General features: G+C 39.1%; 1 protein-coding gene across 2 annotated transcripts in view; it reads right to left on the bottom strand.

The window, feature by feature from the left end:
* Positions 1-15,317, bottom strand: part of NPSR1 (neuropeptide S receptor 1) — a 161,467-nt gene extending 146,150 nt beyond the window's left edge. For both annotated transcript variants that reach the window (XM_051979410.1, XM_051979421.1), the window contains exon 1: positions 15,168-15,317. In XM_051979410.1, coding sequence (XP_051835370.1) covers positions 15,168-15,317 — 150 coding nt within the window. The remainder of the gene's footprint in view (positions 1-15,167) is intronic.
* Between the last annotated feature and the right edge of the window lie 1,816 nt (positions 15,318-17,133).

Here is a 17,133-nt window from a genome sequence, read left to right as displayed (position 1 = left end):
ACCTTCTTATTATTATGATGGTAATTGTTATTATTATTCCATGTTATGCATCTGATATATAAACTATACTCTCTCTCTGTTACCTCCCACCACTAGAAGGTGAGCTTCTTAAAGTCAGGTCCTTTCCCGGAATGCCCAGTGTTCAGCACAGTGCATGTAGTAGGTGCTTAATAAATGTTTGCTGATTTTAGTATAACCTTTTCTTATCCTTCTGTCAGAATGCTATTCAATATACTTGAAGCCATTTTGCATATATCAAATTCTGTTTAATGGATTGAAAATCTAGTCTGGAATTCCAGAGTTTTGTTTGGATTTTGCAAACCATTTAGTGTGGAGTTTTTTCCACAAATAGCAGTTAGGTCTAAATCAGCAAATCAACATGCATCTATTAAGTGCTTACTATGTGTCAAGCACTATCCAAAATGCATAAAGATAGGCAAAAATATGGTCCCTGACCTCAAGCAGCTCCCATTCCCATGGAGGTAACTGGATGGAAACCACTACATATGTATACGCACTGTGTAAAATTTAATCTCTGTCAGCTTCAATTTCCTCATCTGTAAAATGGGGTTAACACTTCCCTCACCTATCAAGATGTCAAATAAGAACATATATACACATACATACAATGCTTTGTGTATATATATTATATATAATATATGTTATAACATCTATATATTTTATACATATAATATATGTGTGTGTATGTGTGTATTCATATAAATACTAGTTATTGTTATGATTTCTATTATCTCTAAGAGACGATAAGGGGGTGAGAAGGAAACAAGAGAGAAGAGAAAGGCTTCAGTCAGCAGATGGATCTGAGCAATGTTAAAAGAAACCAGGGAAGCCCAAAGGCAGAAATGAGGACAGCATCATTCTAGGCACTGGGAATAATCAATGGAAAGGTAAAAAGTTGAGAGACGTACATTGGGAGATGGAGTGTTTCATAAAAGGAACATCAACGTCTATTGCTTCATCATTTAGGAAAAGGAAAGCAAACTAGATAAGCCTTTGGCAGGTCAGCCAGCCTACTTGTATTGTCCTTGAGAGAGCTCATATAATCAGGGAGCCAATATCCATTTTAGTTGAATAGGCCCCTCTGAGCTTCTTTTGAGATGGACGCTGTTCACATTTCCTATACTATGGAGAAGGCCAAACTCCTAGGAACTTGAGAGAGAGTCTGTGCTACCATTTGCTCTGTGGGGGAACAGGGGCAGACGGCTCATAAATCCAGGTCTCAGGACTTGATGGATAAGTAATATGGAAGACAGGCTGTTGTTTTCATTCCTTTACATCAGACCCACCGAATTCTGGCTCTTTGCTAAGGCAGACCCTGAGTTATTTTTGTTTGGGGATGTTGGAATATACAAATGCATCCAAGGCCTTCTTTGCATTGTTGGTACTGGATAATTTCCCTAGAGCAGGCCATCCGAATCCTTACCTTGCCAAGGCACAAGCCTGGATTTTCAAGGAAGGCTGCCCCTGCCTGTTGTCTCCTGACCCAAATCTGATTGTTGATGTGCACTAGAGCCAAAGAGGACCCCTTTGAAGCCAGAGAGGCTTCTGACTTTCACCTCTGCAGCTGGGGGTAGCCCATAAGCCAGGACAGCTGGCTTTCTGATTTTTGAATAAAAACTAAACTTTCACAAGACCCAGAGTAATGGTTTACTATCTACCAGACTTGTTAGTCACCACTAGAGTACTCTTTGGTACCAAATGAGTTAGACTAGACTTGATATTGTGGGACGTCTATGTAAGTCTGACTCTGCCTCATAATAACTGTTATTTTTCTTCCCTAGTTCTTAGTTTCCTCATACATAAAGTGACAGAGTTGGACTATATTGTGTCTAAGTCCATTTCTTTTTTGGTTTTAAAGCACCAATTCTGTGATCATCCCAGGACTCTCAAAAGATGCTATGCCATTCCAAGGCTTGTGCAATGCATGTTGCCTGCTTGACTCTAGGCCATTGCAATAATCTTTTTAGAATCATGGTATATACCCAAGATGTTGAAGTTCTACCCCCATTTCTGGGGTGGTGGTGGCAGCATTTAATACAATTACATTCCAATTTAAATCAAGGAATTGGAAAAATGGCTTGAAATCTGTTGAAATAGAATTTATTTTGCACCAAGAAAACAAAGATTCTTGAGGATGCTGAAAAGAATTAAACACGGTTCTTTACTGAATGACTTCATCTTCTTGTGTTAGCATGATTTGTCATAGTTGGAAACCAGAGGCTCTATTTCTAGGGCTATGTCTAAAGGAGGACACTCAATGACCTCTTCAATTTATTTTTCAGACTAGATTGGAAGAAATAGTGATGAAATATATCTCCTAACTGATTTTCTAGATGGGATTTGCCAGTAGCTTGAAGCAGCTCAGCACCAATACTGTAGGTCTTGTGCTCAGATTTTATTAAAACTCTTATTATTCTCAGCTTACTTTCTCTCAGATAGGTTCAATTTCTTTCAGAGACAAGGGATTATGAGACTCATTCATTTGCATCCTGTGCAGATTATTAGTGAAATGCTGAAGTTTCACCCGAGCAAGGAGAATCTCATTTTCAGTCTTTATTTTGATGTTAAAATTCCATTATAGAGCTGTCCTGAAAAGCACTGGATCTTTCCCTGAAACTCAGGCTTCACTGTCAATCATGACCCTGTCAAAGCCTTCTCCCCAAAGAGGGTGACCAGGGAAAACCAGGGAGTGCTGACTACCAATAGCTAATATTTTCCTAAGTCACTCAAGTTTGCAAAATACTTTATATACTTCTGAGCCTCCCAACAAGCCTGTGTAGTAAGTAGGGCCTACAGATAACATCATCATCTTCATCTTCATCATTACCATCACCACTATCACCTCCACTGTCATTATCATCTTACAAGAAATGAAATTGAGAATCAATCAAGATATTTTTAGCTATGTAACTAATAAATATCAGACACAATATTCAAACTTAGGTGTTTCTGACTCGATCTTGAATTTTATTTTTTTATTTATTACAGCACAATGTGAGGGAAGTATTAAAAGATGTGGATATCATAAGTAATAATAACTAGCATTTATATGGAGCTATAAAGGTTTTCAAAGAGCTTCACAAATATCACATCATTTGATCATGACAACTGTAGGTAGTAGATTCTATTATTATTATCCCTATTTAACACATGAGGAAATTGAGAAAAACAGAGGTCAAGTACTTGCCCAGAGTCACACAGACCACCAGTGACTGGATCTGGATTTGAACTCACGTCTCATTGACTCAAGGCCCAGTACTCTATCCAGTTAGCCACAAAGTGCCAATGATCCTTGGATCGGAGATCTAGAGCTGGAAAGTACCTCAGAGAGTACTTTTATTCCTTCATTGTACAGAGGAGAAAACTGAGACCCAAAAAGGTCAAGTAAATTGCTGATTATCATATAAGTAAGAAACAGCAAAGGTGAGATTTGAAGTCAGAATCTCTGACTCCAGGCTAAAGCTTTTTCTACTACACTATGACATTTCAGCTGGGAAAAGAGAATGCTGGGGATAGGGAGTGAGAGAAGCCAGTTACTCTGTGAATGGATTAAATTTATTGTTTTCCTTGATCCTGGGGAAAGGGGGAAGAAGAGTTGAGACTGATAGTAGAAAGTTACAGGAGTAAGTCATTAGTCTAGCAAAAGGAAAATATTCTGAATCATTTGCAGTAGCCAGAAAGAGAATGGGTTGTTTTGGGGAGTGTCTTGTTACTGGAGATATTAAAGTGGGGATTATAGAAATCCCGTAAGGTTCATGATCGGGAAAGAAATAGGCTAAGCAGAGGACAGACAGTTGGATGTAGTGGAGAAAGCGTGGGTTTTGGAATGCAGAAGCCTGGGTTCAAGTCCCACCTTAAACATTTGTTAGCTGTGGGATCCTGGGAGAGTCATTTAAATTTCTCTGCCTCCATTTCTTTACCTATAGAAGGAGCTGGTCTCAATGGCCATTGAGTTCCCTTTCAGCTCTAAATCTAGGATCAAATAAACCTTAACATACTCTTCTATCTCCAAGATTCTCTTATTCATTCCTTCAATGATCTCTTTGGATCTAGAATCACCATAGCACTCTCCATCATAGAAGCCTAGAATCATTAGAATCTTCCAGTTAGGCATCAGAGTACAAACATACAAAGATTTTAACTTAAATTAATGATTGAGCCAACGTTGCATAAATTATGCCTCAAATTCTTCAACCACTAGAAAGTTTCACCTACTGAAATTCATCCACCTATTGGAAATGCCCAGCAATGTGGTTAGCTTATATGGACAGCCAAGCAATCAAAAACTGATGTTCTTCACGTAAAGTTTCTCACTTTGTAAATAGATCACTAGGTATGAATTATGGTGTTTAAGAATTTAAAACTTTATCATGGTTTATAACTGATTATATTTAATAATATTTTGCTATGTATTACCTTTCATATATATTAAAAACAATATCACATATCCTCTATTCATAGTAGCTATCGTCTCGTTCCTTGAATAAGACAATTTATCATCTAACTCTGGACAATTTCTCTGTCGGTCTCCCAAATCTGGAATGCTCCCCTTTCACTTCCCTACTTTTTGGCTTTCCTAGCTTCCTTCAAGTACCATAACAAATCCCATCTTCTACAAAAAGCCTTCTTCAGTCTCTGTTAATTCCAGTACCTTTCCTCTGTGGCTTACTTTATATTTATCCTGACAACAGCTTAAAAAAACCCCATAATATTAGACTGTGAACTTCTCAAAGATAGGGAATGTCTTTTTTCTTAGTTTGAATCCCCAGTACACTGCCCAGCAAATAGAAGTATGCAGTAAAACTTTATGGACTGACAATTATATTATATTCATTGAGGTTAGGGTATAGATCACACCTTCCCAACTCAACAGGATTCAATATAGTCTCTGTTTTCCCAGCAGAGCTTTTGAGAACCAACAGTCACTTCCATTGTACAATAAAACATCAGAGTATGTCGTTGGGGAAGTTTCTCATTTATAACATTAATCATTTTAAACCATATTTTATTGATCTCTTGTTTTTTACCTTTGTTTCTGAATACATCCCCCCCTCATCTCCTACCATGTGAAACATCTTTATGGCAAAGATATTAAAAAGAGAAAAATGAAAGTAATTGAACAAAACCATTTATGTCAATCCTATGCAACAATAAATACAATGTCCTACCATCATTGTTCCCCACCCCTGCAAAAGAGGCTGTATAATCTAACATTTTCTCCAGAACCAAGTTTGATCACCATCCTAACTCATTCTGTTTCATATTTTTTCGTTTTGTTTTGTTTTCTGATTACAGTTGTCAGCACTGTATATATTGTACACTACCAATAACCGAAAGGTCACTGTGCTTCTTCCTCACCAAAGTAATTAATTTACCAGTGCTAGCTAGCAGTATACTAAGCTGATGTAAGTTGTCAGATGTACCTTCTAGAACTCCTGGGCTTGTTTTGAGAGTATGAGATAACTGATTCTGGGATCTAACCTAAAAATCTACCTCAAGCTGTTTTTGTTTTTATAAAGTCGTCAAAGTTTTCACAGTAGAAAACATTTATTGCTTTTTATTGGGGCCCACATAAGCAACAACCTAAAGGGGAAAAGTGCATCTTATTATTCTCTTTACAACCTTAATTCACAGATTTATAGTCTTGGTGCTATAATCATTGTTGTTATTATTATTACTGTTATTCTGAAAAGTGCTATACAGATGAGCCTCACTTGTTTCCAGTGAAATGAAATTGTCAATAAGTGCTGTACAAATTTTCTTCGGCCATTAGCTTGTTTTCCTGAGTGAATTTATAATTTGACACTTAACAGATGCTGCCCACCCACAAACTTCATCTAAAATTATTGAAGGGAAAATTACATGAAACTCATATGAAAAAATGTTCTAAATCATTTTTGATTAGAGAAATGCAAATGAACACAACTCTGAGGTACCATCTTATACCTATCAGACTGACTAAAATTATAAAAGAAGAAAAAGATAAATGTTGGTAGGAATGTAGATAAATTGGGGTACTAATATGCTGTTGGTAGAATTGTTGAAGCAATTGAATCATTTTGGAGAGCAATTTGGAGTTATGCTCAAAGAGTTATAAAAGTATATGCCTTTTGACCCAGAAACAGTTTCCCAAAATGATCGGGGGAAAGGAAAAGAACTTATGTCCTAAAATTTTTATAGCAGCTCTTTATATGGTGACAAAGAATTGAAAAGTGAAGCAATGCCCATCAATTGGGGAATGGCCCAACAAGTTGTGGTATATGATTGTGATGAGATACTACTGTGCTTTAAGAAATGGTAAGATTGATTTTAGAAAAAAAGAATAGGCTTGTATAAAATAATGCAGAGTGAAATCAGCTGAACCAAGAATGTTGTATACAGTAAGAGGGACATTGTTCAAAGAGTAAATATAAATGACTAAGATATTTTAAGTAAAATGATCATTCAAATCGTCCAGAAAGGACTTAAGAAAGAAAATGCCATCTATCTCCAAAAAGAATTGATATGTGGAAATCTGTATTATATGACTCTTCTTATATATATCTATATCAAAAATTGGCCTTTTCTAATGTAGAGTTGGAAGGGTTGGAAAGAGACAGCTCATAATTCAAAATGTAAATCTAAATTAATGTGAATGTAAAAAAAATACTCAAAACATAAAAAGGAAGGGAAATCATGCTTTAGAATAGTGATTCTTATCTTAGAATGCACAGATACCCTGTAGATAAATTTCAGGGGGTATGTGTAGGGATTTGTAGTTAGGTTTCAAGGGGGTTGTGAATTTGGATAGAAAAGATATCACTTTATTTTTTACAAACCTTTGGCTTCCTTTGTAATCTTATGTATTTTATTTTATACATTAAAAAATGTTACTCTGAGAAGGTTGGCTTAACCCAATTTGAAAAGGAAGGGGAAAAACTGCTTTATTAAGCCCCTACTATATACCAAACACTATGCTAAGTATTTGAATATCTCATTTATCCTTCACCATAACCCTATATAGGTGAAATAGGTGCTATCATTATTCACATTTTACAGATGAGGAAATTGAGGCTGAAAGAGGTGAAATGAGTTGCCTAGAAATATACAACTAGTGAGTATCAGAGGCTGGATTTGAACTTATCTTCTTGACTCCAGTCAGACTCAGTGCTCTATCCATTCTGGTACTTAATTGAGAAAGAAAGAAGTTAAGAAAGAAAAGATAAAGAAGGAAGGAAAAAAGAAAGGAAGAAAGAAGGGAAAGAGGGAGGGAGAAAAGGAGGGAAGGAAAGAAGAAAGGAATGAAGGAAGGAAGGAAGGAAGGATTGAAAGAAGGATAAGAAGAAGGAAGGAAGGAAGGAACGAAAGAAGGATGAGAAGAAGGAAGGAAGGAAGGAAGGAAGTTAGTTACTTAGTAGTAATAGTAACTCCCGTGTTAGTAGAGGGAGATTCCTCATCTGAAAGTTCCTTACATTAATTAAATCATTCATCTGGACCAAAAAAAGTTTGCTTATTTTTTGTCTATTTCTTGATTTTTAATTTCATATTCCAGTTGGGCTATGCTTTGGGGGTGCAGGGGCACTGTCCTTCACATTTTTTATGCTGCTCTTAGAGAGAGTTTGGGGATCTCTGGGTTTTTGGTATTTTCATTGTGCTGTGATCTGAAGAGAAGGGTGGTCATTGGCCTGTGCCCTAGTCTTTACTCAGGAAGGGACTTTATTTCTCTGCAGCTGCAAGTGCTAATTCTCTTCCTGACCTTGGAACTGTGGCCAAGCCCTCTAATTCCTGCAGCTGTAAGCTCTAGAGCTCTTGACCCTAGAATTATGATGAGGTCTCCTGCAGCTGCAAAGATGAGCACCCCTTTCTGCCTTAAATCTAATACTGGGGTCTCTGCTCCCTTATAAGCAACCACAAGCACTCTTCTCTGCCATTGAATTGTCACCAGAGTCCCTGCTTCCCTGAAGCTGCAAGCACTGGTGCTCTGCTTTGTGGTGGGACTGCAACCTGGAACAGTGTATGGGTAATGCAATAGGATCCTGCACCTGGTGCCAGCAAAAGATCCCTTGTAATCTCCTTCTAATCAATTGTTAGACCCCACATTATGTTGTCTCCCCAAACTGCTGATGCCACTGTTGCAACCATTATCTCTGCATGAACTGTACTTCAGGCCCTCCACCAACCTGTAAGACAGACTTTTCCTGCTGCTCTCTGAGGCTGTCTTAGGCTAGAAAACTGGCTCACCCGTACCTTTTGTTGACACTTTCTCAAGACCTTGATTTGAGACATTATTTTCAAGTTGTTTTGAGGGGAATTTTGGAAGCGTTCAGATGAATTGTTTCTACTTTGCCATATCTGCTTAGATATCTCCTGTGATCCATTATTCAGATTTGCCATCCTTACCAGAGGTACTGCCTAAATCTATTGAACTTGACCCATAGGTCCTTTGCAAGGCAGATAGAGGACATGTATTTTGAGAACTCATTTACTTTTTATTCCTAAGATTAAAGAGTCTGCCTTTCCCCAAAAGTTATGGGTCCATAAATAGAGCCATTTTCATATAGAATCTCTCCCATTGCCCATGCCAAGAAGTAGAAATGAATATCTCTTCAATAACTCAAGGCCAACGTTTGATACTTCACTTCCTGATTCTTGTCAGTATTATTTAAAGAGTGAAGAAAACTATTAGGTGCATCAAAGCTTACAAAGAGAGTTAGGTTTCTTCTCTCCATAAAGAATAGAGGGCACTGAAGTGCCGACTAGTATGTGCTGGTAAATTTTAAATAACTGGTTCTACAAAATTACATATACAATATACACAATTTAATCTGTTTTATTAATATTTTTCTACTATTAAGATTAGACCTGATTTGTAGCATTCACTGATTTCCAAGATGTAAATAAATGTTTATATTGAATATTTAACAATTTTTTTTTAAACTCTTTCAAATCCTATCTATCATCTTCTTTGTTTCCTTGCATCCAGCTGTTGTCATCTGGTGATGTCATCAACATACTCATTCTGGCCCCAATTGCCTGTTTGGCACTATTCCTAGCTTGGGCTTCTCTTGGGCATTGTGTTGTGATTTAGCTTGTCCCAAATGGATGTCTTATTTCTGCTGCTGCTGTCATTCTCAATTTCCTGGACTTTTCCATTCTCCCCTAGTTTCCTCACTGCACTGGTCATGTGGTGATTGTTGGTCTCTGACCACAAACTTCTATCTCTCTTTTCACATTCTCTTTAATGACTCACTCACACAGAACTTCCTCTAAGACATGATCTTATGATTGACAATTTAAATGTTTCATTTTCTGAAGCTGTTGAATCCCTTACCCTCCTGATAGTGAACTTCTATTGTTCCCCAAAACAAATGTTCTTCTCTATATCCCACCCTTCAATTAAATTTTCCATTCCTATTCGTTGTGCAGAATCCTGGGGGGGAAATCACACAACTGAACTGATTCCACCCACGACAATTTCTTTTAGATTTCTCCTAAAGAGAAAAGCCAGTAGAATTGGGTAGAAATCACAAAGAAGAGAATTTAGGTTTGATTCCAGAAAAAAAATCTGCACAGTTAGAAACGGTACACAAATGATTTGCGCTGCTTTGGAAGGTGGTAGGTTTTCTCTTGATAGTGAGGAAAATGATTATGTCTAATGTTAATAGCAAATTATTAAAATTGGAGGATACTCAAACATTTTTCCCCTATCCTATTTTTTGGTCTGAAGCCCAATCTCTCAAGGATTGGGCTGATGGGTATTGGTATTCCATCCAATCAGAGTTTTATTCTGAAAGAAATTCCTGCCCATTGTGTCCCACTCAAGTTAGGGGTAGATCCTCTGTTGTAGTTATTAAAGGTTGTGGGTGGTCCTTGGGTAGAGGTAGTCACTTTCTCCAAGAGTGATATGATGCTAACTTTCCAGCTCCTCATTAAAATAGATGCACCTGTCATAATCTGCCAACCTAACATGATCAGGAACAACCACTTTTCTAAGGGCATATAAACTGTGATCCCATCTCCATAATTGAGTTTTGGCATCTAAAAATGTCACTGACCTTTTTATTAATAAAATGCTAGATTATTAATAAAATGATTACCAAGAAAATATATTTCTTAGCTTCCAAGGTTCCTTCTAGTTCTCAATTCCATAAAGAATGAGTAGATGCCTTCTCTCCCCCACCCCAATTTTATTTTTTAAACCAGCAATTTCATTATTATAGGATCTACCTGAATCAAAGCAAACCATCACTTTCTCATTTTAGAGAGTGACCTAAAATATTGAGAATTTAAATGCCTTTCCTCGGATCATACAACTAATTTGTCTTGGACGTAGTTTTGGAAACATATCTTCTTAATTCAGTCCCTTATCCACAACCCAGTGCTACCTCTCATAACTGTTCTTAAGTCATTGGTAATGATCTACTTTCTGATCCATGGGTCAGGAGAATGTGCTTGAGTGAAGCTGTGAGGAGAAGATTCCCATATCTGTGCCCAAATGGATCACCATGCCCTCAAGAGTCCACAGGGTAGTATATTCCAGGTCAAAGAACCCCATTTGGGTTTAGGGGATAAAGAAGAGGTAGCAGGTGAGTCTGGGCTTAGATTTGTCTGGAGTTTCTACCCACTTATCAAAACATGCACAGATTGGAGAGCCACTGAAGACACTACAAGAGCCATGGAAAGGAAAGCTCATTGGCTAATTACTTCAGGGACTTGTTTGCCCCACAAATAAAATAACAGGGTAAAATTAGTACCTAAAGTACCTTCCAACTGCAAACCTATAATTTTGTGAATTTTCCAAGGTTATTTCAAATCCTAAAGTCAGGAGAATGAGTTATAGATATAACTGGTAATCTCTATTAAGTTAACAAGTAATGTTCTTGCTTCTTTAGAAAGAAAAGGTTCATAGATTAAGAGCTAGAAGAAAGATTTAAGTTATTTAGTTGGACCCTTCGTTTTCTAGTTAGGGAAACTGAGTCTCAGAGAAGTAAAGTGACTTGTCCAGGATGACATTTAAAAAATAACCTGGGTGATATTTGAACTTTGGTTTCTGCCTCTCACTGCACCACTTATTAACAGCCTATAGTACACTATTACCTTCCTCTACACAAGACCTCTCTCTTGGCTTGAACAAAGATGAATCTAGGGCTCCATGTCCACATTTTCCTGTTTCCCTCAAGCTTCTTTATGGGAAATGGTAAAAGATCCCTAAATTCAGAGGTGGTTTAAAAAAAAAAAACAGCCAAAGATATTCCTGAGTGAGATTAGAATATTTGAACAGTGGGAGGGGTTTTCTGTTTTGTGTTTTAATCTGCTTTCTGTGATTGCTACTTGTGGGGATAACTATATTCATTTACTTGTGCATTTTTCTCCTCATGTGTTCCTTCTTCATGGTGAAAAGAAATCAAAGGAAAGACTTCCTCACCTAATCCCTTCCCTGCTTCCTGGGATGCACTGATTTTCCTTTTTTTGAACCATCAGCCCCCAGTATCCCAGGGAGACCATGGGGGCTTCAGCTGCCTGCTTCCCCGAGTGATCTAGGGAAGAAGAATAGAGCACTGCCTTGTTTGGAACATTAAAACTATTTCTCATTTTTGTCACAACCTTCAAAGCCCTTTGTGGGAAACTGAATACAATTTTCTTGTTCTGCCAGAGATGAAGGGTTAAATCCCAAAGCAGCACTCGATTACTACCCCTTAGTATTTCTGCCACCTTCTTGCTACCCTTGGAATTGTTTGTTTCAGGAGAAAAAAATTGCAACTCAAGGTTTGACCAGTGGGAAATGAAGTTTTTTGGTGCTCAGAAGGAACGTCCAAGGAATGGCAAGAATCAGGATTCTCACACTGACACATTTCACCATCATTGGCTTTGAGGAAATAAGCTAGAACTACATAAACTGCCTGGTTCTTCCAAAATGAGGTTTAAATCCCCCCCCCCCAAATCCTTCTTGGAACTTTATTACTTTTTCTCTTTTTCACTTATACATGAGCCACATTATCCAAACCATATTATGTAAGATTCACAAATTATTTTTTCAGCACCACTAGGACCACAGGGTCCTCTATGATTACCATAAATAAAACAATTGTCCAGTTTCTCTCACTACCTTTCTCTTCCTAACTCCTTAAAAGTGAGGCAAGAGTGTGGCAATGAGAGGTGGAAGGTCACCCTCTCCCCGAGGATGATTGATCCTCTGAACCTAAAGACAAGGCTAAAGGATAGCACTCATCCTCCTAAAATTCTCACAGAAGACAGACCTGAAAAAAACTGACTGAGAAGTATTCCAGTAGGCCTTTTTGCTAAGTTTCTGAGAATGAGAAACCAACCCAAAGCTCGTTATCCCCAGTTCTAATAAAGCAGAAAGTCTCATTGCTGGTCCTAGAGGCTAGTTCAGTGAAAGGCACGGTGAGAGACTACTTCGAATCTACATTAAAAAAAAAAGATTCAAATATGGGCCCAGAGTCTCCAGCATCATTTGCCCTTTTTAAGTGATTTTGGAGGAAATTTTTTCCTTAAAAAAGGACTGAAAAAATGTGGGGCCATCTAAATCTATCTTACCACTACATCTCCTGCCACTCTGCTTTCTGTGTAACTCTCAGGTAGCCATGGAGCTTTTTAGTAATCAAGGACACTAATTTCAAAGATTAATGTGGACTCAGCATCCAAGTGGTCAGATGTGTTCTGTCCCTCCTCCCATCTCATTATTTTGGAGCAAAAACTCCTGCACTTGGGGAAGAGGTGGGAAGAGGGTCAGGTTTATGTGAGTGATTTCAGAGATTATGCCCAGAGGAAAAGCCAGCAGGCGTTTGTTGGTTTATTCTGATATTAAAGCACACTCCCTCCTCTCCAACATTATTTTCATTTTCTAGAAACAGGGAAATAGGATTTTACATTCAGAGTGATTATTGCATGGCTCTCAGAGGGCCTGATTTCTCCTTCATTAATGTTGCATTTACAATGGCCAGTCTCTCTTCGTTCTGTTGGCTATCATGTTCCATGAATATCATGGGGGATTCTGCACTGGCAGGCTCCTCTGGGGGGAGAGGGAAAAGGGGTGGGCCAGAAATCTGCTTACAGGTTGCATGGCTCCTAGTGTCTGAAGCAGAAGCTCATCATTTGTAATCAGTGATTGTCTTAATGACACAATTACTCAGTTACCAGGATAAGGCAACAAACCAAGATTGGAATTCTCATTGCCTTTCCCAGAGGCAGCTGCCAGATGCTCATGTGTGTGCACTGAGATACTCCAAAGCCGGGGGGTGCTTCCAAGTGGCCCCCTTCATATTCATGAATCATTATAGAGAGAGCTGTTTGAATCTCACAGTTTCTCCTTCCCTGGGGTTTGCTGGCCTGGGGAGGATTGTGAGCTGAGTCTAAGAGGAAGAAATTCACCTTGAAGTACAGAGTAAATATTATACAAACTCAACATCTCACAAAAGATATAGAGTAGATATTTAAAAGTTCTTTCCAGAAGGTTGGGGAATCCAAAGCTTCTAAGTTTCTTTGAAAGTATCTCCCTTCCTTCTTTTCATCCTCCACCTTGGTGGAGAAGAAAATGACAATTATAATGGGCAGGGTGGGATAGCAGACTGAAGGCTGACCTCAGAGTCAGGAAAATAGGGTTTCAAATCCTGTTTCAGTCACTTGTTAGTTATGTGACTCTGTCCAAGTCACTCTGCCTCTCCAAAGTCTCAGTTTCCCTATTTGTAAAATGAGTTAGTTGGATTGGATGACCTCTGTCATGTTGGATGACATCCAGATTCCCTGCACCTATGATTTCATAGTGACTTTGGACAGCACCCTGTCCCTCTCTAAGCCTCAGTGTCTTTGTCAAAGAAAGATTGGACTAGAGAGCTGCTGAAGCTCTTTGTAGTTTTGAGATCTGTGATCCTGTGGTATTTCACAATCTCTGCAGAGGCTGATGGATTAAGAGAGTGAGAAAGAGAATGACAGAGACAGACAGACAGACAGAGAAAGAGAGAGAAAACACACAGAGAAAAACAGAAAGGCAGAGAGTCAGAGAAAGACAGAGAGACAAGAGAAAAGATAAGAGACACACAGAGAGAAACAAAAAGAAAGACAGAGACCGAGAAAAACACACACACACAGATAGAGAGAGATGGAGAGAAAGAGGAGAGAGAGAGATGCTCTGAAGTTTAGGATGTTTGCCTGTAAATCACATGGAGAAGATGTTGTCTATTGACCACAGAACTCATAGTGAAGAAGATTTGTTTTGTCAGTATCTATTGAGCCCAGTTCAATAAAGGAGTGTTCATATTCAAGGCACATGAGGAGTTTTTTCAGGTATTTAACACACAGACACCTCTGAGAAGGTACATGTAGCACTCTGACTTCCTTTATAATATGATACTTTTTTCCTCTAAACTTTGTCACTTTGCAGAAGGTTTTCATGGGCATTTGCTCCTTGAGCCTCACATGAGCCATCTGAATAAGGCAGGTGTAATAATCCCATCTTTTAGGTCAAAAAACTGGAACTAGGAGAGTTGCAATGACTTGCCTCATGTCACTCAACTCTCAAGCGGGGCAGCTAGTGCCAGAGCTGTCTGTCTTGTGCTGACTCTCCGACTTCTTAGTCAAAGCCATGACCCCAAAGCATCACAACAGAGGCTTCATTAAAGATCTAAAAAAAGCAGCACTGAATTCAAAGGTCTACCCTTGCCCTTTCATCCCTCTTTTTACTGAAACTAAGCCTCCCATCTCCTTCATCCCAACTTAAAATTTAGGAAAACACAATTCCCTCATTAAGGATGACATACAGAGTATCACTATATAAGAAAGGGAAAAAAACACATTTTGTGTGTTTGAAGAAAGAAGAGGATGTAGAGAGATCAGTTCTCAAGTTGACTCCCAATTCATTTTTGATAGTGGGACAAGAGTGCAAGCCTGCCTGTCTGTACTCACAGGAACCCAGTGTGAGTGAAAGTGAGTTTCACAATGACTGAAACTGCAGGTTCCTGTCTACTATTGAAACCCTTCAGGTCCCTGATCTTTGGGCATGCCCTGTCTGATTTCTGAATTTTAGGGTGGCTGGGACTTGAGACGCCTTTGCTAAACATTTAATCATTTTCTTTGTGCTGTGAATTACTCTCAAAAGACAGTGTCAGATGAGCATAAAGATGAAGAAGACGGAAAAGCAGCCCACTTACCTTAAAGGAGTAGTAGAAGGAACCCCACTCCTCTTCCTCTAGCACTTCAGGATAGGTCACAGTCTCTGAACAAGTTTCCAGGGGGTTGGAATCCAACGGTTCCATGGTCCCATTGGCAGCCCCGCTGCCTTCTGTGGCATTGACTTGCATCTTGCAGGGGAGCCCCTACAAGCGCCCTTGTCCCTACTGGCTTGCAGTTGGTCAGGACCAAGGTCAGCTCAGCCTGGCTTTCTCCCGAAGAGCACATCAGCACATTCCAGCTCGCGTTGTCTCCGGTGTGTACCAGAGGCAGCCACAGGGCTTGAGCAGAGATGAGTGAGCCGAGACAGAGCTGGAGAGAAAGCTTTCCTCTAGCACCTACCTCCTCATTGAGAGGGCTTCTGATGCCACAGAATTGGGGGCTGATGTGCTCCTCCTGCCAGCTGAGCCCCTAGTTCTTTAGAATCCCAGCTCTTCTACCACCCACTCCCTTTTTCCCCTGGTCCTCTCACCTCAGACAGTGCTTTTAGCCCTCATTCACCCAGGTACTTTGGACATGACAAGGTACAGATCTCTCTTCTAGGAAATGTCTAGGATCACTTCTCTGCTTTCTGCCATGTGGTCCCTGTCCCTCCTCAGGTTTTCCAATTATAGATATCATCAGAATTGGGGCTTTGGAAGGAATAAGAATCACTGGCTGCCTTAAACCCTTCAAATCATGTATTTCTTTGAGCTGAGATCTGAGTGCTACCCAGTGTTAGACCTTGATCTGAGATGTCACAAATCCATGAATAGCCAGCATAGGTGTTTTAGGGGGTGAGGATAGTTGTGATTCAGTCTATTGTTGTTTTTCAATCATTTTAGACATGGCTGACTCATTCTAATCCCTTTTGGAATCTTTTCTGCAAAGTTATTAGAGTGGTTTGCCGTTTCCTCCACCAGCTCATATTACAGATGAGGAAATTGAGGCATACAGGCTAAAGTGAACTTCCCAGCATCACATAGCTAATAAGTGTCTGAGGGTAGATTTGAACTCATGATGTCAGATCTGGGATTCTATCAACTATACCATCTGGCTGCCCTAGATCAGTCTGGCTTTTACCTTAAAAGCCTCAGAGAACCTTAAAGGTCTTAATTCAGAATTCAGAATAAATTACATGATATGAGAAGAAATTTAGGATTTGGAATCAGAGAGCCTGAGTTCAAAGCCTGTGTGATCCTGGCCAAGTCACTTCATTCCCAGTTTCCCCATGTGTAAAATGAAGAAGATACTCAAGACATCTGAGATTCCTTCTAAGTCTGATCCATGGTCTTATGAAATAAGAAGCCAGCCATCTGAGAAGATCCTTCCACATCACATTCAATCACTGTCATGCAACCTTTGCTTTTAAACCCCGTGACAGGGAGCTCATTACTTCTAGAGGCAGCTCATTCCTTTTTGTTCTCATGATTAGAAAGAGTTTGCTGACCTTGAGCCAAAATCTTAATAGTCCCATTGCAAACAGGACCATAATGCATGAACTCTTCTCATTTTGAAGAGCAACATAGCTTCATGCATAGACAAGTGGCTTGGGAGCCAAAAAGCCATGAGATTAAGACTTTCCTGACTAGGATCCCAGACCAGCCACATAAGCTCTCTGTGCCTCAGGCAACTCTGTAAGACTAACTTAAACAGCAAGGATTGATCTCTCTTGAAAAAGACAGCTTCTTTTGGGCTAATGGGCCAGTGAAAAGTATGTAGATTAGGCCCAAATAGGATATTGTAGGCCCTATCTCTATCCTGTACTGTCTTAAAATATGCCTTCTAAATCAGTGTGATCAGGATCAGTTTTTATGTCTATAATCTGACCCTACTACTCTGCTTCAATTTTATTCTTGCGTCAAATTCCAACTTTTTACTTGGCATTTAAGGCCTTTACAACTCATTGTCACTCTGTTTTTCCAACATAATCTTGCATTACTCCCTCTACATGTTTCACACTCTTAC

The sequence above is a fragment of the Antechinus flavipes genome, chromosome 1 (assembly GCF_016432865.1).
Source record: "Antechinus flavipes isolate AdamAnt ecotype Samford, QLD, Australia chromosome 1, AdamAnt_v2, whole genome shotgun sequence".
NCBI lineage: Eukaryota > Metazoa > Chordata > Mammalia > Dasyuromorphia > Dasyuridae > Antechinus > Antechinus flavipes.
The sequence above is the reverse complement of the archived record's forward strand: the minus strand, read 5'-3'. Positions and strand labels throughout refer to the sequence as shown.